Source organism: Dermacentor silvarum, unplaced genomic scaffold (assembly GCF_013339745.2).
Source record: "Dermacentor silvarum isolate Dsil-2018 unplaced genomic scaffold, BIME_Dsil_1.4 Seq626, whole genome shotgun sequence".
Taxonomy (NCBI): domain Eukaryota; kingdom Metazoa; phylum Arthropoda; class Arachnida; order Ixodida; family Ixodidae; genus Dermacentor; species Dermacentor silvarum.
This window is the reverse complement of record NW_023606540.1, coordinates 14,521-40,001: the sequence shown is the minus strand read 5'-3', so window position 1 is coordinate 40,001 and position 25,481 is coordinate 14,521. Positions and strand designations below refer to the sequence as shown.

General features: G+C 46.6%; 1 protein-coding gene across 1 annotated transcript; it reads right to left on the bottom strand.

Moving 5' to 3' along the window:
* Positions 1-2,496: 2,496 nt before the first annotated feature.
* LOC125941923 (galactose-3-O-sulfotransferase 4-like) lies at positions 2,497-25,481 on the bottom strand (the record flags this gene model as incomplete). Its single annotated transcript, XM_049659798.1, has 2 exons — positions 2,497-2,866; positions 25,363-25,481. Coding segments are annotated over 2 exons (489 nt in total), but the record flags the coding sequence as incomplete, so codon positions are not given.

The window sequence follows — 25,481 nt, the reverse complement described above, 5'->3', positions numbered from 1 at the left end:
AATATGTCTCTGTATGTGAGTGGGGAGCCCACCTGATCTGGACTCCGATCGTCGTCATGCCGGGCAGCTCGGAGGGTAATTTCTCGAGCGACCACGTGTGCGCGGTCATTACCCGACAGTGAGGCATGGCCAGGAGTACAGAGCAAGTGGATGCGCTGAGGTTATGCTTCGAGACTCAGCCACGTTTCGCGCAAGATCACCCCGGAATCATCGACAGCTCAAGGAGCAACGAACACTTGGTCATTAAAGTATAGGGACCCTTCTGGACGCTCAAACAATTTTGCTCGGTTTCGCGGGCTCGTAACTCCGGATCCTCTGCGAATCGCCGACGTCTCGCCGCCGCGATACTCGGGATACTCCGCACGGTGCGGTGACGTCATGGCTCGGCAAAGCTAAGGCGAAGCGATGCGGCGCGCGCGATGACGTCACGGCTCACGCAGCTGTGGCGAGGCTCGGCGCGGTCGGCGCTGTTGGGGCGAAGCGTTTCTAGGCGACGCATGATGACGTCATCGCCAGGCGGAGGTTTTGCGCCGTACACTGGACGGACCATCCTCGAGCTTAAACACCTTCGCTAGTTCACAGGGGTATGTGCCATTGCGCTTGGACCCCTTCTGCACTAGCGCCAGGATCGGCCCACATTTTCTGCTCGCTCTGCACGGACTAATAACGGTCGGCTTAAACAGCTCCGCCGTTAAAAGGACCATGGAGATTTACAAGAATGAGAAGAAAGAAATTAGAAGGGAAAATCTGTACGGTAACACAAAGGGCAGTGCCTTGCTATTTGAGACTCGAGCCGGTTGCCTAAGGACAAAAAAATCACAGCATATCCACGGGGTGAATGATGATGAGTGGGCGAAGCTCCGGAGGGAATCATCGGATCTCCCGCTTAAGGGGACACTAGCACAAACGCGTTAGAAACGTGCAGTACTCTCTAGTAAGGGGGAGCGGCCACAGCGTCTTACGCAGCCATTTACACATGCCGGAACGTGCACCGCGTTTGCCGACGCCATCACATCACTGCTGAGAGAGTATACCCCCCCCCCCCCTCCCCGTATTCATAAACGCTCCTCGACTTGAACTTGACTTGCCACCGCCTTGAGCAGCGCGTTCGAAACGCGTTGAAGGTAAGGCGGAGAGGCCACAGCGTCTTACACCAGCTTCTTACACGGGCCGTAACGCGCTAGCACAAACGCGTTAGAAACGCGCTAGAAACGCGGAGAGTTGGTACGGATGCATGGTTTCAGAACGGCGCAACAAGGAAGACGACAGACGAAAGAACGTGTGTTCGTGTGTTCTTTCGTCTGTCGTCTTCCTTGTTGCGCCGTTCTAGAAACGCGGCCTTTCGTTAATGTTGGGTATTTATTGCCATCGTGGTGCGTGTGTCTATGCGCGCTTCGTGGCGTAGTGGGCTAACGCCGCGCGCTCGGAAGCGAGGGGTCCCTGGTTCGATTCCGCGCTACGGACACAACTTCGGAATTTTTTTTCTCATTTTTCTCAGACTGGTTACACACTACTACTACGACGACGGGGACGGAACGGGTGCCGCTATAAGGAGCTTCGCTCCTAAAACATACAGGAGCAAATATTCGGAACTACGTAGATGAGGCATGTGTATGCTGCTGCAAAAATCCGGAGACCACTCAGCACATCCTAATGGAATGCGATGGGATTCACCCAATGTACACCTCCCAAAAGCGCTTGGGTTTAAAGTGGACGGAAGCATCAACCGGTCACCATTCGAGATAAGCAAGAGACGTTTACAGTATTGGTGGAAAGAAAGCAGGGTAGAGATCGATAGGACCGGATGCTTACAGGTAGCGGTGCAGGGTAGATCTTGAAGGGGGACAAAAAAGGTTCAGGAGATGTGTACATAAAACATGTATTGCATACCTGATTAAATCAAGCACGCTAGGTGACTATTTGTCACCCCCCCGTTTGAAAGGGGATGCTATTAAAGTATCACCATCATCATGGCAGCAAGACATGCTGGTCATGCACTGCTCACGTTATTTCGGTAAACAGTTGCGAAATGAGAAGAATCGTGACTATTTTTTTTCTCCTGTTTTAACGGCTGGTCCGCGAACGAACGCAAGATGGAAATACCTCGACATAGATTCTCAATAGTTCGAACTCTGTTTTAGCTATAACCGTATTTCAAGTGAACCCCGTTGTAACTTGAACAACAGATTTGCCGGCCCCAGCTGTTATCTGTATAGCGAGTTAAGGCATCATTGCCAACGCGAGGCTCTAAACCTGCGGGAATGGAAAAGACCAGAATTTTATCGTGTTTTACGTGTTTGTTGAAGCAGTTTTGCCTGCGCGCTCGCCTGCAAGCGCGAGGAGTGGACGTACAGCAATGGATCTCAAGATGGGAGGCATCTGCGCAACTATCTTTCCTAAAATACCGATAATACTGGAACACAAAGCGACTTCGGCTGTCGGTGTAAGGCTCTCGCGGAAGCACAGCTTTTTCGTTTCCATTTCTCGGCCACGCGACTATAGAAGCGCGGCGGCGGCGTGAAGGGCAGAAAAAAAGAGAGATGGACGCACCCTGAGGTCGTAGTAGGAGTAGAGCGACTCGAACAGTGCGGCCGGCTCGCGCACGATGGTGAGGAAGCGCGGCCGCGGCCGCAACACGGCGCGCATCTCGGCCTCGTGGAAGCGCGCGTGGTGCGCGAGCACGTCGAACGGCGGCCTGCCCGGCGCCATGGAGCGGTGGAAGGGGCGCGGGTGGCCCAGGTAGTTGGTGCGCGGCGGCAGCACGAAGCGCAGCCCGCGGCGGTCGCCGTAGCGCAGCAGCACGTTCTGCACCGACGAGCTGGCGCACTTGTGCGTCTTCACGAAGCACACCGGCCTTGGGCAGCGCCTGCAGCCATGCACACGCCTTCAAGAACCACTTCGTCGCTACATACGTCACAGACGGGCACACAAGTAGGGCACGAGCGCTTGTGGTCCGTCCCTGTTGCGCTGCACTGCTGCCTATTTCTTTCACTCCCCACGTGTAGGGTAGCAAACTGGACCAAGTCTGGTTAACCTCTTTCTCTCTCTGCACTGCATGATGATCAAGTAACAAGCCCACATCGCCACCCTCGTTGACTTCATTGCCAAGCCCGAAATGCATGCGCGGACACCACCAATCTCAGATTTTATATACTGTTCTCGATCGGCGCAACGTAAACAACATGAAATATAGAGACTGAAGCGCCATCTGGCCACTCGTTTAATGACAGTTCTACAGACGTGGCGATGAAGACTTCTGGTTAGATCAGTACACACTTTGTCATTGCAGCTGTATCATTAACACAATGAGCACGTTCGTTGTGCGTGCTTTCCTCGCGGGAAAAAAAAAAAAGGTACGGCAACGGCACGCTCGACGGCTGTTGTGTACCACTGCATTGCCTGTATACAGTCGGCGCTGCGTAAGTCATGCACGCAGGTGAGCTTTAGGGTGCTCAGGTGCTGGCTCCCCTAAGTCCGTCTTGTGTGTCAGTGGTTCAATAAATATTTAAAACCAGCACCGAGTGGGGATCAATACGCACTGGAAGGGGGGGGGGGGGCGTGCACGTAAATTCGACAAGTACGAGATATCCTGTGGCAATTTGGGCGAGATGGCTATGCATTGCGGGAATAGTTTTTGCGCTAGAAGACGCGTACATAGAAACGGCGCGTCCTGTAGCCCCGTCTTCTAGCGCACAAACCATTCTCGCAATGCTGCTCAGCTCCCTACAAGTTGTCAAAGGTCGCAACACTCCTTTTCTGCAGCGAGGACGCCAGAAGAAACACGCAATGCTATTCAGACGCTGTTGTGCCGAGGGGGTACAGCATAAGAAACCCCACCACTGCAGCGCAAATCAATGGCCACCTGAAAGAGCACGCCTTAGGAAAACGCAGTGGTGCGTATCTTCCTATGCACTGTAAAACCTGCTTATAAATGCCAGTCTTGCTTTGTGCGAGTTATGATTATCTGCTAAAGCAGAGACCGTGCTCTGACGAGCGAACTGATGGAAGCTCATACGAATTAAAGGGTTGCGTTAGTGGCGCTTCTATAGCGTTGAATTCTTCAGAAATTACCTTTTTTTTTCTTTATTTAAACCAGTCGTGACCAAGTCATGATCACGACCGACAGGAAGGTAGGCATTAAATACGATGCGCAAGAGAATGAGGACAACGGAAGCAAGGAGCAGGACGCACGCGCTCTCACGATTGAGGAAACATTTAGTTCCGGCTACGAGAACTTCTACAGTACACCGTACTTCGGCGCAAGCTGCAACGTTTAAATAAGAAAGAGCGCAGTCACACACCTATATATAAGAAACAATAAAATACAAGGCACGTACCGACATCCCGCACCATAACAGACAGCAACGATACAGCAGACCTTACGAATTATACATCTTAGAAGCGAAATTTCCCTTTCCGTCGGCGCCATCGATGGCCGATTCACACAATGGGCACCTGACTGGTGACTGTAGAAAGCTGCATTATTCTCACAAGTCATTTGATTAGCATTTTGAAACAAAATTTGTACCATTTGTTAGCATATCGCTATAGCGCCCTCCCTCGGGAAGCGCTCTTCATGAAGTGCGCTAGTGGGCCCAACTGAAGCTTGGGACCCACGTACCAGTTGTCAGCTGGTCGGTGAAAGAACAAGACGTGCGTTCGTGGGAGTTCGCCTGTGTGGCAAAGTCAGCCTGTGTGGCCATGTAACATTTTATTCTTCCGTTAAATCCCCCTCTTCTACAACGATTTGAGCCTGAATCACCGATGGCAAGACAACACATTTGTGTTCCTGCTTTTGTTTTATTGCGATAGCAAATATATGGACACTTCAACCGGATTTCTGCCGTCGGCGTCGCCGTCGTCGTCGCCGTCGCCTTGAGGTTACGTATAGATAACATCTTCGCCGCGCGCCGTATGCCCGAGCGGAAGCGTGCGGGGACGCGCGCTTCCGCTCGCTTCGCGGAGAGCGAACGCACTCAATCTCCCACGCGCAAGCAAGGCAGCGAGAAGCCAGCGCCGGAGGGAGCGGGGGGGAGGGAGGGGGGGCGCACTTCTAGTCTGCCAACAACCGCGCTCGTCGCTCGCCCGCACCGTCTCTTATCTCCACACGGCTCGTCGCTCGCCCGCACCGTCTCTTATCTCCACACGGCTCTGACCTTTATGCGCTGTGCATTCGCCGCTCAGTTTCCGTTGAAGCGATAGACCGCACGTACCTTCGCCCGCTGCGGCGTATGCGCTTGCTGCCAGCGTTTTGACAGTCGTTGTCTGCAGTCATTCAGTGTGATCTATTCATGTTTGTTTGTGCGCGCTCACACCACGCTTGTTCATTCAGTTAGTAATAGTTGGGCCACATTTTCCAACGCACGCTACAAATGCAATGCTGCCCGGATCGGCAGTGTAGCTCTACACAGGTGTGTCCCTTCGCACGCGCTGCCCACGGGAAGCGCTTCTCATCAACACCACCGTTTCACACGCGCCTTCTCGTGGTCATCGAGTCTCTCTTCATGTCGGTCTACTTACGCCGCAGCACACCTGCTTACTTAATCAGCTCATGTTTACGACAATTCATATTGGTACCAAAGCCGCTCATGAACCTTACTTCGTATGACATTGCTATGTTGCTATCGCATGCATTGCTTCGCCCTTAGGGCGAAATTTACTGTGACATTTTTTTCAAACAACACTGAACAAGACCGACAGTGTCGACTCAGGTGAGAAAACGCATTATTTTTAAAACAACCGTATATTGATGCATTTGGTGGTCTGTCCAATGTACGCTGTGCCGCAGGACAATTAACTACCATAAACAACACATCGCGCCAATGTACTTGCGAGTTTTATAATGCAACCACCTTTCATCGACCCCTCGGAAATGTTGGATTTTATATCAACTGCGGAACAAATGCTGGGCCTAACCTCTGCGGAGATCGAAATGTAACTTGTACGCCGTGTCTTTCAGCACAAAGCGTGCGTTTCGTGCCATTCGCGTATGGGCGACGAATCAATATGTTTCATTGGATGTGGGGGCATTCTTGTCGAATATTTTACGGGGATCGTTTTAGATATCAATCCATTCACAATTCTTTTATTTTTTTAGAAACTCTGTGGCCCGCTATATGACATGTTTATGTGACATAACCTGGTCACGCTTTGGCACAGTAGAATGTGTGACAGATATGATGAAACGCCGCGAAGCTTTATACGTCGGTCTTCCGGGAACCTGCTGCTTACGTTCGCAGTGAGTGTGCAGACCTGTACATAACGAATTACACGTAATCAATTACTTGCAATCAATTATGTTTTTTTGTAGTTTATAGTTGACGGAAAACTTCTTACTCGGTAACGCTCACTGCAATTCATTTACTTTTTTTCAGTAAGCAATTATATGCAACAAATCACTTTACTGTCGAGGAAAGTTGAACAGGCGACGCAGCTCTGAACTTAAATATGGCGGGAAATACAGCAGAAGGGTTTGCAGTTGTGCCACGCATGCACACGTTCAGGTAGGCAAACCTGGCGCTGACTATTTTGGAAACGTTTTGCAGCGCAAGAGCAACACGGACACAAAAGAACACATGGGACGACAGACGAACGCAAACTACCAACAGAGCTTTATTGACCACCACACGTGTTTATACTGCGTTCATCACCATCATGCAAGCCTATTTTTGATCTGTGTACTGTTGTCAGCAAAAGTGATCATAGACTAACCCGCGAGATAATAGAGGCTGAAAAGATATCTTTATTAGGTTCAGCCTCTATCAACACACCTGTGCGCCTGTCAGATAAAGAGCTGTCCTTTCTTAGAAGGTATTGCGCGCATTTGCAACGGTGATGAACGCACTATAAACACGTGTGGTGGTCAATAAACCTTTGTTGGTAGTTTGCATTCGTCTGTCGTCCCACGTGTTCTTTTGTGTCCGTGTTGCTCTTGCGCTGCGAAACGTTTCCGGTGTACAACCAACAGGCCTAATCGCCACAGCGCTGAAATGTCGGCGCCGCAGCGATGTGCACCTCGGTCTCGCGTTTCTATGCGGCACCCCGCCAGAAAGCCCACGTTCATTGTGCCCATTCCCATTGTCACTGGATAATTCCCGACTGCTGTTTGGTAATTGCCCCGTCCGCGGTGTCGTACGTCACAACACTTCCCCTCCCTTCAGCGTGCACTTCGAGCGAGTTTTTTCGGTGTCGCTGCTCATACCCTCACCATGTTGTTAAAGCGCATTTATTAAGACAAATACTACTCCCCTATTGACCATTGCCATCAAACGAAGATGGCCGACGAAAATTTTGAACAGCAATTGTTAGTGAAATTTAAAAAAAAATGTGGTGTGTTGAACTTCTGATCCTTTTCCGTCTGGCCCTTCTTTTCTTTCATAGCAGTTTTCGGTAAATTTACATCTCTACGCCGCGACTAAATTGCGTATGGTTATCTAGTACGTGACATGATATTGATAAGTCCTTGCTTTTCTTTTACTTTTTTTCGTATTTTGTACGGCTTGTTCTTCCAGTATATATACTAACGTCGACACGCAGTAAAAATTGTTAGCTAGTCAGCACCCTACTTGTTGTCACCGTCCTGTTTTTTATCGTTGTTTTCTTCAAGTTCGTTAAACAACGCGTGAAAGGCTGCAGAGGATACACTGAAAGAGCGAGACAAGCGCGTTCTATGTATTTGTGCAATATTATTAACGATGGGAGGAAAGATAACGTAAAAGTAATCGTTTAATATTTAGTAGTTGCTCAATTACTTTCGTGGGGCGGTAATCGACCTCTATATCAATTAAAAATTTGAATGAAGTAATTATGTTTGTAACTGGCTACATTGGCTGCTTGTATTCGCTTGTTTGAGTATATGTGTGATAATTATCTTCATTCCTTCAAATGAAACTTCGAAACACATTCGGGCGTACACGCGGCCTTATGTGACCGCCACCCCGTTACAGCTATGTGTTATCAAGTTCACACGGATTCACTCGGTGGGATGATTGAGCCTTGTTCTTTATTTCTTTAATAGCACCTTATGCTCCTTATGAGACATCATCCGTGGCGTAAGTCAAACTGGTTATCAGGCTGTGTTGTGCAGTTCCACTCTGTCCAAGTTACTGTCAAATCCAAAGACCTGAGGTAGTCAAACAGTTTGCGTAATACAAACTGTACAAACGAAGCTGCAGTTACACTGCTTCTTTTCATCCCGTCGACGGTGAGTGTGTTGCGTCGTGGAATGAGCGACATCACCATGTGCCAGTGACGATGCTCTTCCATGCCAACACTGGAATTCGCAACGACACCGATGGCTGCTGCTCTGAACGTTATCGGCATTCGCGTTGGCTATCCCAAGTAACATCGACATCATCAAATTCTTTGGAAACCGCCCCTCAAGATTTCTTCGCCAGTGGGCAAGGCAGCAGCCAAGGTGTCGATCCGCATAGGTCGCGAAGCTTCGGGCGAAAAGCGGTTCAGAACCAATTGCCATTGACATCAGCAAGGGGGGTTATGGGAGCAGCGATTTAAGCGCGACTATGTTTCGAGGGAATAAACACTGCAATGCAATGCAGCTCTTGGAGTGCGTGGAAAGGCGCGTTCGTAAAGTTCACCTGTTACAATACGCCCCCCTCACATGTTGCGTTGTTTTGCATGTCGACGTTTGTCTGAATTAGGTGACGCGGGTAGTTTTATTGTTTCTTAACCTGTGCAGTCAAAAGTAGTGAGTTGCGACCGTCAGATACTTGTTTACTTTAGTTGTTTTCGTGCGACAGCGCTGCCCGACGGGCTTGACGTCCGACGAAAGGACGAGCATGCAGTCTACGCAATCTACGCCCAAAGCGTTCGTCGGCCTCCAAAGAAAGTATGTTCTGTGCAGCGATGCGATTTCGACACCCGTACGGATGACCTTTTCCTGCATCGCTTTCCGCGCAGAAAGCTCGGAACGCCCATCAAGTCGAATGGCGGGGCATTTGAATATAGAGCTCTAATGGCAGGCCTCCGAAAACAAATTTCGCGCCTATGAGAACAAAATGACGTCACTACTGTTTTTAACGGATATGACGTCAAATTATTTTTTCTTCCGCCGGAAGTGTTCCCTCATCACACAGATGGCGCTAATCCCCATGAACCATGAGAGGCTTGAGAGATCAAAATTCAGCATAGAAAGCTTCTATTGGAAAAAGGCAGCAGAAAATGTCCCTAACAACACGGCAGCAGGACCCGATGAAATCCCAATACAGCTAATCAAAAACCTCGGTCCAAAAAGCAAGGCACTGCTGACTAATGCCATAGAGCAAGTGATTAGAACAAAGAATATTCCCGTTGGATGGCGTGAAAGCAAGATGAATCTCATCTACAAAGGCAAAGGAGATAAGGATAAGACGAGCTCGTACAGGCCAGTTACAGTAACGTCGGTGATATATAGAATGGCAATGCAAGCCATAAAATTAGAACTGTCGAAGTGGGTGGAGGAAAACGGTGTATTGGGGGAACTACAGAATGGGTTCAGGCCAGGCAGACGCTTAGAAGACAATATGTTTGTACTAACTCAGTGCATAGAGATTTCAGTAGCTCAGAAAAGACCTTTATGGGTAGCATTTCTAGATATTAAAGGAGCTTATGACAACGTAGACAGGGAATTGTTGTGGGATATTCTTCAATACGAAGGCATAGATGACGATTTCGTGGAGCTGCTGAGGGAGATATATCGAGACAACCAAGTACAAGTGGCATGGGAAGGTCGAAAAGGAAATGAAATGGTGGGAATTCACCAAGGATTGAAGCAAGGATGCCCTCTGTCACCATTGTTGTTCACGCTTTACGTCAAGGGCATAGAAAGACGACTGGAAAACAGCGAATTAGGTTTTGATTTATCCTACATGCGTAATGGACAAATGGTGCAACAAAAGGTCCCTGGATTGATGTACGCAGACGACATTGTGCTACTAGCGGACAATAAAAAAGATTTACAGATACTTGCGAATATCTGTGGGAACGCAGCGACAAATCTAGGCCTTAAGTTTAGCACAGAGAAATCAGGGATTATGATCTTTAATGAACACACGAGTAACTTCGTGGTGTCAATTCAACAGCAAGTAATACCCATAGTGAAGCAATATAAGTACCTCGGCGTACACATAAACGAAGGAAAGAATTACTCAAGCAACCACCAAGATAATCTGAAAATAAAGGGGAAGCGGAATGCAGCATTATTGAAACACAGAGCACTGTGGGGCCACAATAAGTATGAGGTGGTGCGTGGAATCTGGAAAGGAGTAATGGTGCCAGCGCTAACATTCGCAAATGCCATTATATGCTTAAAATCGGATATATTGGCGGGTTTAGAAGTTAACCAAAGATCAGTAGGCCGGTTGGCTTTGGGAGCACACGGTAATACGACAAATGAGGCAGTGCATGGAGACATGGGTTGGGCCTCTTTTGAAGTCAGAGAAGCACAAAGCAAAATTAGTTTTGAAGAAAGGCTCAGGAACATGGATGAAAATAAATGGGCGGCTAAAGTGCACAAGTATCTCTACATGAAAAGCGTGGACACAGAATGGAGGAAGAGGTCAAGGAAGTTGGCAACCAAGTACAGGATAATCGAAACTGTAAATAGACAACCAGGGGTCATCAGAAAGAAAGTGAGAGAAATAGAGACCGTGAATTGGATGCAAAGAATGGAAACGAAAAGGACAATGGAGATTTACAAGAATGAGAAGAAAGAAATTAGAAGGGAAAATCTGTACGATAACACAAAGGGCAGTGCCTTGCTATTTGAGGCTCGAGCCGGTTGCCTAAGGACGAAAACATATCGGAACAAATATTCGGAACTAGATGAGACATGTGTATGCTGCAGTAAAGATCCAGAGACCACTCAGCACATCCTAATGGAATGTGACGGGATCCACCCAGCGAGAACCGTAGGTAACGTGCAACTCCCAGAAGCGCTTGGGTTTAAAGTGGAAGGAAACATAAACAGATCAGCCGTAGAGATCAGCAAGGGACGATTAGAGTACTGGTGGAAAAAAAGCAGGGAAAAGATCGATACGACCTGATCTCTTAAAATCATAGGCAGCGGTACAAGCTAAATTTTTGAAAAAGGTATACAAAAATGCGAGATAAAGAACATGTGTAGTATACCTGATTAAATCAAGCAGGCTAGGTGACTATTTGTCGCCACCCCGTTTCAAAGGGGATGCCAATAAATCATCATCATCATCATCATCATCATCATCATCATCATCATCATCATCACCCATAAGCCGCCATGCTTTGAACGTATGGGCTTCTATGGAAGCTTCGCTACCAGGTGTATTTACCAAGGTCGATCCACATAGGTCGCGAAGCTTCGGGCGAAAAGCGGTTCAGAACCAATTGTCACCGACATCAGCAAGGGTGGTTATGGGAGCAGCGATTGAAGCGCGACTATGTTTGGGGGGAATCAACACTGGGAAAGAAAAAAAAGCGTTTTTAAAATAAAGCGAGACGCAGTTAGATTCATTCAACGAAAATAAAATTCCTAATTCATTTTATATATGCATGGCGAGAAAAGATACAACTGTATTTTACTAGATCATTATCAATATATACCTTTTATCAATATATAACAACGCCCATCGATAGCGGCGGGCGTTGACGCCGCTATATCTTGCAATGCCATGCAACTCTTGGAGTGCGTGGAAAGGCGCGCTCGTAAAGTTCACCTGTTACAATACGCCCCACTCACATGTTGTGTTGTTTTGCATGTCGACGTTTGTCTGAATTAGGTGACGCGGGTAGTTTTATTGTTTCTTAACCTGTGCAGTCAAAAGTAGTGAGTTGCGACCGTCAGATACTTGTTTACTTCAGTTGTTTTCGTGCAACAGCACTGGCCGACGGGCTTGGCGTCCGACGAAAGGACGAGCACTCTACGCAATCTACGCCCAAAGTGTTCGTCGGCCTCCTAAGAAAGTATGTTGTGTGCAGCGATGCGATTTCGACAGCCGTACGGCTGATCTTTTCCGGCATCTCTTTTCGCGCTGAAAATTCGGAACGCCCATGAAGTCGAATGGCGGGGCATTTTAATATACAGCTCTAATGGCAGGCCTCCGAAAACAAATTTCGCGCCGATGAGAACAAAATGACCGATGAGAACAAAATGGCGTCACTTCTGTATTTGACGGATATGACGTCCAATTATTTTTTCTTCCGCCGGAAGTGTTCCCTCCTCACACAGATGGCGCTAAGCCCCATGAACCGCCGGTAAGCAACCATGTTTTGAACGCATGGGCTTCTATGGAAGCTTCACTACCAGGTATATCTACCTTGTATTTACCTTTCAGCACCCGTGGGATGCAGTCACGGCTAAACCTGTTCGTCTTTTTCATGCAGGTTAGTAGATATCGCAATTCCTGTGAATTTAAAAGTGATTCCTTCTGTTTGGTTGTGCTGCCTTGCTTGAATGTTTTGCTGAGTGTTTTGACTCATTTTGTCTACTTGCACTGTTGTTAAGCGGGGTCGTTGAGCTTAATCCAGGCCCAGGGATAGCAGAGCAACTCGAAGAAATTCTCCAAAATCAAAAGGTTTCTTCATGTGAACTAAAGTTTATCGGTGTTAAGCTAGACTCGCACATTACCGCGACAAACGTGAGACTGGCTTCCATTGACGGTAAACTGGAAGTGCTTTCACAGACAGCTAAAAGGATGGAGACATGCGAGCAATCGCTTGCGGAACTAAACGAGCCGATTGTTTCACTACGGAAAAATGTGGACGACATTGAAAATTATTTCGATGAAACAATCTGCTCGTGTATGGTATTCAGGAGTCTGAAGCAGAGGCGATAAATAGTCTTAAGGAACATATTCTAACAGAATTTTTTGAACGCGAACTTGAAATAAACGTAGACAGTTTACACCGCCTAGGAAGAAAAGCGGTAGGGAAAGCGCGTCCGGTGATTATAAGGTTTTTTTACTTGACTGAAAAGGCGGAACTTCTCAGAAATGCTTCGAAGCTGAAGGGAACTCAAACGTACATTTCGGAAGACTTCTCACCTAGGCTAAGAAAAATTAGAAAGCTGGTCTGGGCTACTGCTAAAGATAAGGAGCCTGAGGATAAAGTGTACCTTAAGTATGACAAATTAGTCATTAAAAAAAGAGGTCTACGCGGGGGACCAAAGGAAAAATTAAAGGTTTAAAGTAACTGATATGCCGCTTCACGCGGTATTGATCACAGCTGTGAGAGTGGTTTAGCGAAGGCCTCACAACAGGGGAAAAATTCAGGTCTCGTCCGCGAAGGAAAATGCGCCAACGCTTCTAGTACAATTGACAAGCCACAGGTTCAGAATCACTGAGGTCGTTTTTTTTTTGTTGTTGTTTTTACGCCCACGGTTCTCCGAATCAAGCTAAGCATAAATCGCCATCGGCTAATATTAACGCTCGAAGTTCTCTTGACGGCAAGACGACTCCATCGCCAGATACGTGCAAGTTACGTGTGATATCATTGAACGCTAGAAGCATTGTAAACAAAATAGATAGAGCCTTGAAGTTCTGCTGTTTTCTTACGATCCCCACCTACTGGTGATTTCCGAGACATGATGATTACATAGTGGTATTCTTGACGAAGAAATTGTCACCGGATTACGTCATATACAGACGAGATCGCGGCTCACGTGGTGGAGGCGTTTCTGTGATTAGTAGAAACGAGTAGTAAACGTAACGCTGCTTGAACAAATTGATCAGCATGAAAGTTTGTTGTTGCACGTAAATGCGCATGCTTTCACTTTCTTTCTTTGTGCTGTGTATCGTGCACCTGATGCAGCGGATTCTTTCATGTATAGTCTATTTGACCGCTTACTAGCTTACCAAAACCGGAACCTAATTATTACCGGTGATTTTAATTTCCCAGCTACCGATTGGGATAAACCGTATTATGGCCTGTCTGCCTCATGTGATATTATTCTAGATCCGATGTTTTCTGTAAACCTTAAGCAAACCATTGATGCATACACCAGAGACTGTCCTAGACCTCTTCTTTGTTAGTCAAACCTTTTTTGATGGAGTGCTCAGTGTTAAAGCTGGAATCTCGGACCATCGTCTGTTGTGTTTCGCCAGTTGTTTCCGGGATGCGTCCGGTTAAAATGATCAAGACACGTGCTGACGGTAACGAAATCATCGACTCTTTGCAATCACAGTTAGATAACCCTTGCAGCGATGACCTTCATAGTTTATGGCAGCACTTTAAGAACACAGCACAGTACAATATTGAACACTTTGTTCCCCTTAGAAAGGTTCGTATTAATCGCCGCAATCCTCGGATAAGTCGCGAAATTATTCAAATGAAATGCAAAGTGAAGCACTGTGGGAAGAAAAAAAATACCTTGTCCGCAACATTTCCAGGTTCTAAAAGAAAAACTTGCCTCTAAGTTAAAATTAGCAAAGTCCCGTTATTTTGACACGACGCTCCCCGAATTTATCAGAAGTGATACCCCAAAATTTTGGAATTTTGTAGGTCACAGGACTGACCACTTGACCAAAATTCGAGTTAATAACAGCGTTGTAACCGACTCCACGATCATAGCGCAAGGTTTTAACTCGTATTTTCAGAGCGTGTTCCTTATGGAACGGGCAACAATAGCTAGCATTCCAGTTGAAGATCCTGGTGACGTACCAACTATCTCTGTGAACGGTGTTGTGTGTGTGCTGCGTAAACTCCAAGATAAAAAATCTGAGGGCCCCGATGGGCTTCCAAAGGCCTTTCTGAAGCGTTTTGCAGCACAGGCATCTCTTTTCATAACCAGGATCTTTCAAGTTTGGTTACTTTCGGGTGATGTGCCGAAGGACGGGAGGGTGGCCCGCGTTGTGCCAATTCTTAAAGAAGGGGACAAGCTAACCATTTAGAATTATCGACCAATTTCAATCACTTCCTCTTGTTGCTTGAACACATAGTTTCTGGTTATCTTAACTCCTATCTTGCTGAAAATAACAATTTATCACCTGTGCAACATGGCTTCCGGAAAGAAATGTCCAATGTGACACAGTTACAACAATTCATTATTTTTCTCTTGTGCTTGATAAATCAGGGCAGATTAATGTACTTATTTTAGATTTCCGCAAGGCATTTGACACAGTTCCCCACAGTAAACTTATTTATAATCTGGAAAGTATTGGCGTCCCTACTTACCTTGTCAATTTGATTAATGCTTATTTAAAACACAGGACACAGTACGTAGAGGTTAATGGTTGTAAGTCTGAAATGCTTCCAGTTACGCCAGGTGTACCCCAAGGAAGCTTATTAGGCCCGCTGCTCTTTCTAATTTATATCAATGATTTGACGCCTGCTATTTCCGAAAATGTCTGTCAGGCTTTTTGCAGATGACTGCATTCTTTTAAAGAGCATAAACGAGCATAATGATCATTACCTCTTACAAAACTCGCTATTAGCCGTTCATCAATGGTGCCTTAAATGGAATATGCAACTTAGAGAAAACTACCATCTTGCGAATTTCGCGCAAAAAGCAGGTTTCTCGTTTCTCTTACACCTTTCTAAATCATTCTATTATGGAGGTCACACGTCATGAATACTTAGGGGTTACAATAACAAACGATTTAACATGGTCTGCGCATATTGCAGACATTTGTTCATCATTTTCCAAGCTGTGCTTCCTTAGGCGGGAGCTTAGAGGCGCTCCAAGTAAGCTTAAACGTCTTGCATACATAACATTTATTAGATCAAAATTAGAGTATGCGTCGGTCTTATGGGACCCGTTCATACAGAAGGACATTTACCAGCTTGAGATAGTGCAAAGGCAAGCGATTAGGTTTATTTATAACAAATACAGAAGGCTTGATTCACCTACGACACTAATGAAAACAAACCACACCCCACTACTTCAAGGACGTAGGAAAATGTCCCGTTTGTTGCTCATGCATAACCTTTTAGCACGTAAACTAAACATTTCGCATCTACAGTACTTAAACAGCTATTGTCTAGACGAACACACCACACAGGAAGTCATTTACTGCAACCAGTTCTTGCAAGAACTGAAACCTTCAAACACAGTTTTTTTTCTCGAGGACCGTTTCGGACTGGAACTGTCTCCCGGGGGGCATTTCCAGTCCTCTAATTTTGTTAAATCTACTGTTATTCCATCTTCTCCAGCAGCTTTTCCCCTGGTCATGTCTTTCAAGGCCCTTCTAACTTCAGCGCTAGTTATAGAAGGAGCCTCTGTATCCGGTTCATCACTATTTTGAATGAAAGTAGCTTGGCTGTTTTGGGCACTATACAGGTCAGTATAGAATTCTTCCGCTGCTTTTACTATGTCGGGGGAAAGAAGAAGAAGAAGCCGGAGCGAGCTGGCGCACATCACGTCGGCTCCGTATTCCAAATATGTTTTTGTAGTGCAAATCGCCCAAAACCACCCGCAACTGCACACCAACGGACTTGGCTCGTTCTCAGGAACAAGTGGATATCGAAAACCAGGTGGGATTCCCATTTTTCATGCCTCTACGCCAATTTCTTGGCCCGGCCTCGTGGCGGAACAGCCGCGAGGTCGCGCGCTGTAGAGCCGGCTTCCTCAACAATTACCGATCATGCTCTCAAGAATGGAAGTCACCGTAGAGGGGCAACGCATAACCCAGGAAGAAATGGATATAAGCAAGGGATGGAAGGAGGTCAGGCACAGAAGATCAGACCGGCAAACCTCCCAACATCGCGAGAGCACCTTGTCGCCGACGCGGCTTGACAAGCGCGACGATAACCCCAGGAAAGGAAGGCTAGAGCAGATACGCAAGGCAAGCAGGATGCCACATTTGCCAAGAGGGGATTACAAGATTGTGATCAGACCACGTGGAGCACTCAAAATATCCGAACATGGTATAGTTCACCTAACAGCGGCTGTACAAGACGCGGCAGGCATCCCTCGAGACGAAAGAGAGGAGGATATCGTCTGCTCCAACAATTATCAAAATATCCTAATCGTCAGTACATCGGATCAAGAGCATGCCAACAAATATCAGGAAGTAGGACGCATCAAGATTCAAGACAAGTTTTACGAGACCAATGCTTACGAGACGGCGCCGGACATGACGGCCAAAGGAGTCATCAGAGGAATCCCACTCGACGAGGGCCCAAGAGACATCACAGCAGCGGTGGTTACGAACAAAAACCCAACGGCGATAGCAGCAAAGAGAATCAGTAATACTACCACAGTGATTGTGCTCTTTGAAGGATACAAAGTGCCCACGTACGTTCGATACAGGGCAGCGCTGCTCCGATGCTCCTTGTACCGGAAACAAGTGGATTTCTGTAACCAATGCAACAGACTTGGACACAGAGGAGATGTATGTCGCAATCCGAACAACAAGATTTGTGCTGGATGTGGAACAGCGAACCCAGACAAAGACCATAGGTGCCAACCTAAGTGCCAGTTATGCAGCGAGGACCATCCAACCGCGGATAAGACGTGCAAAGCCAAATTCAAGAATCCCTTCATCGTTAAACAGAGACAATGGCAGAGACTGCAACGAGAACATGAAGATGCTACCTCAAGAGAGAACAGGGCAGTCTCGTGGAAGGCCAAACGCCAGGGAAAGACGCTCCAGATCGAGAACAAGGTCTCCATCCACCCCCAGATCCTTATCCAGGTCGAGCTCCAGGACACCGGGGACACGACCCGGATCCAGATCCAGGTCCAGAACTAGGCCACCCACTTCAACAAGCACGACAACCACGGTGAGCTGGGCAGACGTGGTCGACGGCAAGCGCCCGGGGGCTGGCGGGGATACTGCCATTAATAACGAGATAAAGGAACTAAAACACGAGAACGCGCAGTTGAGGATTATGCTAGCACGTATGAGCGATGAAATAAAGAGTCTCAAGGAAGCAAAAAGCCAATTAAATCAGGTAACTTCCGCTCCACAGGCGAGCACGAAAGATCCAACTGAAGTCCCGGACAATAAGATGGACGAAGGGGATAACCCCCCTCCACTCAAACGCAAGGCCCAAGCCAAAAGTGATAAACAAGATAACACGGCGGTAGATAAAGCATTAGTCGATATCCAAAAGACCTTAATAGAGATACAAAAGGCAAATGAAAAACGGGACGAAATGATGAACCAAATGGTTAAGGCAATAGCAGCAATTATGAGTAGATTAGACATCCTAGAGGCAAACCAGTCACCAGGTAATGGACTCCCCTCTGGTGCATCAGAAGCACCACAATCCTTACCCACTTCGCAACCACAAAATTATATAAGATCAGCTTCTCTCCAGCCTCCCGTCTCCCTCCCATGGTCGCACCCGCAATGAGGCGCGCTGCAAAAGGGTTCAGGATATGGCAATGGAACTGTAGAAGTTACAAAAACAAAAAATCAGTTTTGCAGCAGTATTTAAAAGACAAGGATAAGCCGGACGTCATAATTCTGCAGGAAACACATGGGGTCGCAAAGCTGGCAGGATACAGATCTTTTGGCTATGCCGAAGGAGAGACCAGGGTATTAACCACGCTTGTAAAAAGAAACATAGTATGCGTGCAACACAATACAGGCATAGCGCACATAGACAATATTCTATTGGAACTCATCCCACAAAAGAAGACAGGACCTAGCTTATTTATTCTGAACATTTATAGCAATCCCACTAAACATAATCACAAGTTCAAGAGCCTATTCCAGAAAACACTCAATCTAGCTGGAGAAAATCCGGTAGTAATAGGAGGAGACTTTAATGCCCCACACACTGCGTAGGGATATCTATATTCCAGACCAAAAGGAAGGGCCTTATGGAATGACTCGCAAGAATTAGGCCTCACGCTAGTCACAGACCCCGGTACGCCAACCAGAGTAGGCACGGCGTTAAACAGGGACACAACCCCAGACCTAACATTTACCAATAATATTGAAAAGGTGACGTGGCGCAACGCACTACAGGATTTGGGTAGCGACCACCGCATATCGGAGTTACTCGTCAAAGAAGGGCCGAATAGACCTAACGAACGACAGTACAAATTAATAGACTGGGAACTACTTGGTAGATCGCGAGAAGCTACGCAGCAACGATCCATCACAGACATAGAGCAATGGGCTAAAGAGCTCAGCGATGACGTCAAAGCTGCCACAAAAATAGCACCACCTGAATCTAACTTGGAGAAATGCGACAGCAGACTTCTCCACATGTGGGAAGCTAAGCAGTCGCTGCAAAATAGACTTCAAGGTCAGAAGCATAACATAAAATTGAGAAAGCGCATAGCACTCCTCAACAAAGAAATAGAAGAATATGCTGCGCAATTGAGCAAGCAACAATGGGACGAGATATGTAATTCCATGGACGGGCAATTAAGCACCGGCAAAACCTGGCACATGCTTAGGTTCTTGCTGGACCCTGAGAATAACAAGAAACACCACAGACAAGCCATTAATAAGTTAATACACGCCTATGAGGGCACGGAGGAGGACTTTCTCAAAGAATTAGAACAGAAATACATAACACAGGCACCCCCTTGCAACCATCCTAGCTACAACGGGAATATCAACGCAAAATTAGACGAGGAATTCACGGAGGCAGAAATCCGCGCGGCCCTACAAAAGTTGAACACCAAATCAGCCCCAGGCCCAGACGGTATAACAAACAAGACTCTCAGGAACCTCGATGATGGGTCGATCACCAACCTAACGGAATATATAAACGAGTGCTGGATAAAAGGAGCAGTACCAGCTCAATGGAAGAAAGCGACGATAACGCTTATTCCAAAACCTGGTAAAAAGCTTGAGATCGACAACCTCAGACCGATCTCCCTAACATCCTGCGTCGGAAAATTAATGGAACATGTAATTTTAAACAGAGTAGATAACTTCTTAGAGGATAATAACACATACCCAGATACAATGATAGGATTTCGCAAAAACCTTTCGACACAAGATGCGATGCTTCAACTTAAACATCAGATAATCGACTATAAAACGCGCTCTACAAGGGCCATCTTGGGCCTTGATCTTAAAAAGGCTTTTGATAATGCCAACCACGCAACCATATTGGAAAACATCGAGCGATTAGGACTAGGGCAACGGACGTATAACTATATCAAGAGCTTTCTATCAGATAGGAAAGCAGTCTTTTCCGTCGGAGGACTCACGTCACCCGAAATCGACATCGGGGGGGGGGGGGGGGGGGGGCCGCCGCAGGGCTCTGTCATCTTCCCGATGCTGTTCAATCTCGTCTTGATGGGACTCCCCGAAAAACTAAATCACATAGAGTCCCTCAATCACACAATATATGCGGACGATATTACTATTTGGGTCTGTGATGGCAGCGACGGATCAATAGAACAACGACTCCAGAGCGCAATAAACACAGTAGAGGAACACCTCATAGGAACAGGCCTCACATGCTCTGCAGAGAAATCCGAACTTCTCTTATACCGCCCCACACTTAGGGGCAGGCCTCCCAAAGGATACGACAGAAACAAGGCTCATGAGGAAATCAAGCTACACACCAAGAACGGGCGGAATATCCCAATAGTAAATCAGCTCAAGGTACTGGGTCTAATAATCGAGAACAAAGGTACAAACGGGGAAACCATAAGGAAGTTAGACACAAAGGTAACGAACACCATGAGATTAATCAAACGAATTACTAACAAGCACCAGGGTATGAAGGAAGAAAGTATCATACGGCTCATACAATCATTCATAATCAGTCAGATCACATACATAGCAGCCTTCCACAATTGGTTTGCAGCTGAAAAGACCAAAATTAACATCCTCATAAAAAAGGCATACAAACTAGCACTAGGGATTCCAATCAGTACAAGCACAGATCTATTCCTAAAGTTAGGACTCCACAACACACTGGACGAACTCATAGAAGCGCAACAAACATCCCAGGTGGAACGACTAACCAAAACCAAAACAGGACGGCATATACTACGCAAGCTAGGAATGAATTACCACAATCAATACGGGGAAAAGAGGACGATAACGAGAGAAATTCGCGACAAACTCCTAGTAACAAATATACCCAAGAACATGCATCCCGTTTACAACAAGGGCAGACGCACGAGTAGAGCAGAGAAAATGATCCGAAGCTATGGCTCAGACGACAGAGCAGCCTTCGTAGACGCGGCTGAATACCCAGACAGAAATAGCTACGTGGCAGTAGTCGTAGATCACACCCAAAAACCCCTTACAAGCGTGTCAGTTAATACCAAACATTCCGAGACAGCAGAAGAGGTAGCCATTGCACTATAGCATTGGTCTCCACAAACGCTCAATACATAATTAGCGATTCTCAGGCGGCCATTAGAAATTATGCTAAGGGTAGGATCTCTCCTGAGGCGTAGCACATCATCATAGTTAACAAAGCAAAATTCTCTAACGCAGAGAAGAAAGGCAGGCAATTGCTCTGGTTCCCAGCGCATACGACTCCAGCAATTCACGCGATCTACCCCAACGAGGTAGCACACCGCGAAGCTCGAGGTCTTACTCGCAGAGCTGAGCAAGGAGTGACTTCCATTGGTCAGGGAAACGCGGAGGAGGAGATCTGGAGAGAAAAAGACAGATTAACAAGATTTAGCGATATTACAAAATTCTATCAAAATCAGAGGCGAATATTACCACCGCCTCACACTCAATTGAACAGAACTGAGTCCGTTGCTTGGAGGCGATTACAAAAAGAAACTTATGGGAGTCCCGTGCACTTAAAGACTTTCTACCCCGAGATATACGCCAGCGATATATGCAAGCTATGCAAGTCTGCTAGAGCCACCCTTCAACACATGTTGTGGGGATGCACAATATATCAAGAAAAAATGGCAGTCTACGGGCGCGGTGGTTACCACGCTGCTCAGCTCAGAACTCCAAGACCAACTTTGGGCCGTCCAGCGAGCCATGGATGCCGTGCGGGAGCAACAGCTCCCAGTGGCCATCTAGGCGGCCCCAGGCCCGGGCCTCCCAATCGCCGGATTTAAAATAAAGTTATGTCACTCACTTTTACTATGTCATCGAAATTGCTGATGATATTACCATGCTTATCTTTCAGTGCATACATCTTGCCGTGTCCTATGCCAAGCTTTCTTCTTACTGATTTAATGCTGCGTCCATATTTTACGGCTTCCTCAATCTTTCCCACGTTATAATTTCGAATATCCCTTACTTTGTTCTTGTTGATTAGTTTTGACAGTTCAGCGAATTCTATCTGATCTCTTGAGTTGGACATTTTCATCTTCTGTCCTTTCTTTATTAGGTCCTTTGTTTCTTGGGAGAGCTTACCTACTGGTTGCCTTGGTGCCCTACCTCCCACTTCAATTGCTGCTTCTGAGATCAACCTAGTTACGGTTTCATTCGTTGCTTCTATGTTGTCTTTATCTTCCTTTTCTAAAGCTGCATATTTGTTTGCAAGCACCAGCCTAAATTGGTCTGCTTTTACCCTTATTGCGTCTAGGTTGGCCTGTTTCCTCTTGACTAATTTCATTCTCTCTCTCTTCAAATTGAGAGAAATGCGAGACCTCACTAACCTATGGTCACTGCACTTAACCTTACCTAACACTTCTACATCCTGCACTATGCTTGGATCGGCAGAGAGTATGACATCTATTTCATTCCTTGTTTCTCCATTAGGGCTTTTCCAGGTCCACTTCCTGTTGCTGCGCTTCCTGAAGAAGGTATTCATTATTCGGAGCCTATTCCTTTCCGCGAATTCTACTAACATCTCTCCTCTTGCATTCCTAGAATCGATGCCGTAGTTGCCAATTGCTTGCTCACCAACCTGTTTTTTCCCCACTTTTGCATTGAAGTCGCCCATGACTAAAGTATACTGAGTTTGCACCTTTCTCATTGCTAGTTCAACATCCTCATAAAACTGTTCTATTTCTTCATCATCGTGACTAGAGGTTGGGGCATAGGCTTGTACTACCTTCATTTTGTACCTCCTATTCAGCTTTATTACAACAACTGCTACCCTCTCATTTATGCTGTAGAATTCATCAATGTTGCCCGCTATGTTGTTATGCACTAGAAATCCTACCCCGGATTCTTTCTTATCTGGAAGACCTCTGTAGCAGAGGACGTGGCCGTTAGTCAGCACTGTGTAAGCCTCACCAGTTCTTCTAACCTCACTAAGGCCAATAATATCCCAGGAAATGCCTGATAATTCTTCAAATAGTCCCTGCTAAGCTAGCCTCACTCGAGAGGGTGCGCGTGTTGAACGTTGCCAGGTTCAGTTTCCATTGGCGGCCTGTCTTGACCCAGTAACAGTAGATTTAATCAAAGATGGAGGAGATATCATGCTTGAAAAGCTTGCGGCCCTTTATACGCAATGCCTCACAACTTCATGTGTACCAGAGAGCTGGAAGAACGCCAACATTATACTAATCCATAAGAAGGGAGACGTTAAAGAACTGAAGAATTATAGACCCATTAGCTTGCTTTCAGTATTGTATAAAATATTCACCAAGATAATTTCCAATAGAATCAGGGCAACACTTGACTTCAGCCAACCAAGAGAACAGGCTGGCTTCAGGAAGGGATATTCTACGATGGATCATATCCATGTCATAAATCAGGTAATCGAGAAATCTGCGGAGTACAATCAACCTCTCTACATGGCTTTCATAGATTATGAAAAGGCATTTGATTCAGTAGAGATACCAGCAGTCATAGAGGCATTGCGTAATCAAGGCGTACAGGAGGCATACGTGAATATCTTAGCAAACATCTATAAGGATTCCACAGCTACATTGGTTCTCCACAAGAAAAGTAGAAGGATACCTATCAAGAAAGGGGTCAGGCAAGGAGACACAATCTCTCCAATGCTATTCACTGCATGCTTAGAAGAAGTATTCAAGCTGTTAGACTGGGAAGGCTTAGGAGTGAGGATCAACGGCGAATATCTCAGCAACCTTCGGTTTGCAGATGACATTTTCCTATTCAGCAACAATGGAGACGAATTACAACAAATGATTGAGGACCTTAATCGAGAAAGTGTAAGAATTGGGTTGAAGATGAATATGCAGAAGACAAAGATAATGTTCAATAGCCTGGCAAGGGAACAAGAATTCAGGATCGCCAGTCAGCCTCTAGAGTCTGTAAAGGAGTACGTTTATCTAGGTCAATTACTCACAGGGGACCCTGATCACGAGAAAGAAATTTACAGAAGAATAAAATTGGGTTGGAGTGCATACGGCAGGCATTACCAAATCCTGACTGGGAGCTTACCACTGTCGTTGAAAAGAAAAGTGTACAATCATTGCCTTCTACCGGTGCTAACATATGGGGCAGAAACTTGGAGGTTAACAAAGAAGCTCGAGAACAAGTTAAGGACCGCACAAAGAGCGATAGAACGAAAAATCTTAGGACTAACGTTAAGAGACAGGAAGAGAGCGGTGTGGATCAGAGAACAAACGGGGATAGCCGATATTCTAGTTGACATTAAGCGGAAGAAATGGAGCTGGGCAGGCCATGTAATGCGTAGGATGGATAACCGGTGGACCATTAGGGTTACAGAATGGATACCAAGAGAAGGGAAGCGCAGTCGAGGTCGGCAGAAAACCAGATGGGATGATGAAGTTAGGAAATTTGCAGGCGCAAGTTGGAATACGCTAGCGCAAGACAGGGGTAATTGGAGATCGCAGGGAGAGGCCTTCATCGTGCAGTGGACATAAAATATATGCTGATGATGATGATGAATTTTGTTAAAGCTCCAGGAGAGCATTTGTTTGAGTGAATGAGTGCTGTATATGTGTGTATATGTGTATATGTGTATGTGTATACGTATTTTTCTGCTTGTTTATTAGCGGCAATGTCTTAAACTGCCGTTTTTTTTTTTTCGTCAGTGCATTTTCATGCCTTGTATAGCATCTCCTGCATGGGCCAAGACTGTTGGCCTGCACTATTCTGAAATAAATAAATAAATAAATCACAGTTTACCTGCGCGAACATTAGAGAAACATATTCACAGTGACGAAGAAACAGCTTCGGAGTTGCATCCAGGACAGCATCATGGCACCTCACGTCGCTCGTGCCTTTTTCTTTTTTCTATTTATAGCAAAATGCAGCTTTCCCAGCACAGCGTTCGCACTATACAGTGGTGCGACACATTCTGGTTGTCGTGGAAGAGCCCCACACGAGGCCTGGCCGACCAAGGCACAAAGCGGCTTATAGAGGCAAAGAATCTACACAAAGTCGGTTTACACCGGCTGATAGGGGCACGATCCAAGTTAGGCAAGTTGCAGTATCATATAAATCGTGCACACAGCTTTTTGCCAGGGGCGAAGAGATGCTGCTAGGTTTGTTAGCATGCTTGAGCCTATAGCTTTTTTAGCAAGACGGCGAACCGCTGCCAGGCTGGTGCATGCATTCAACGCCATCGCCAGCGCGGTGCACCATGTGCAAGGCGGCCGGGACTCACTCGGTGCTGTCTTCGAAGGCGGTCCGAAACGTCAGTCCCAGCAGCAGCAGCAGCAGCAGCGAAGTGCCGAGCAGCGCCACGCGCCGGCGGCGCAGCCCACCCACGAGGCGCAGCAGGTC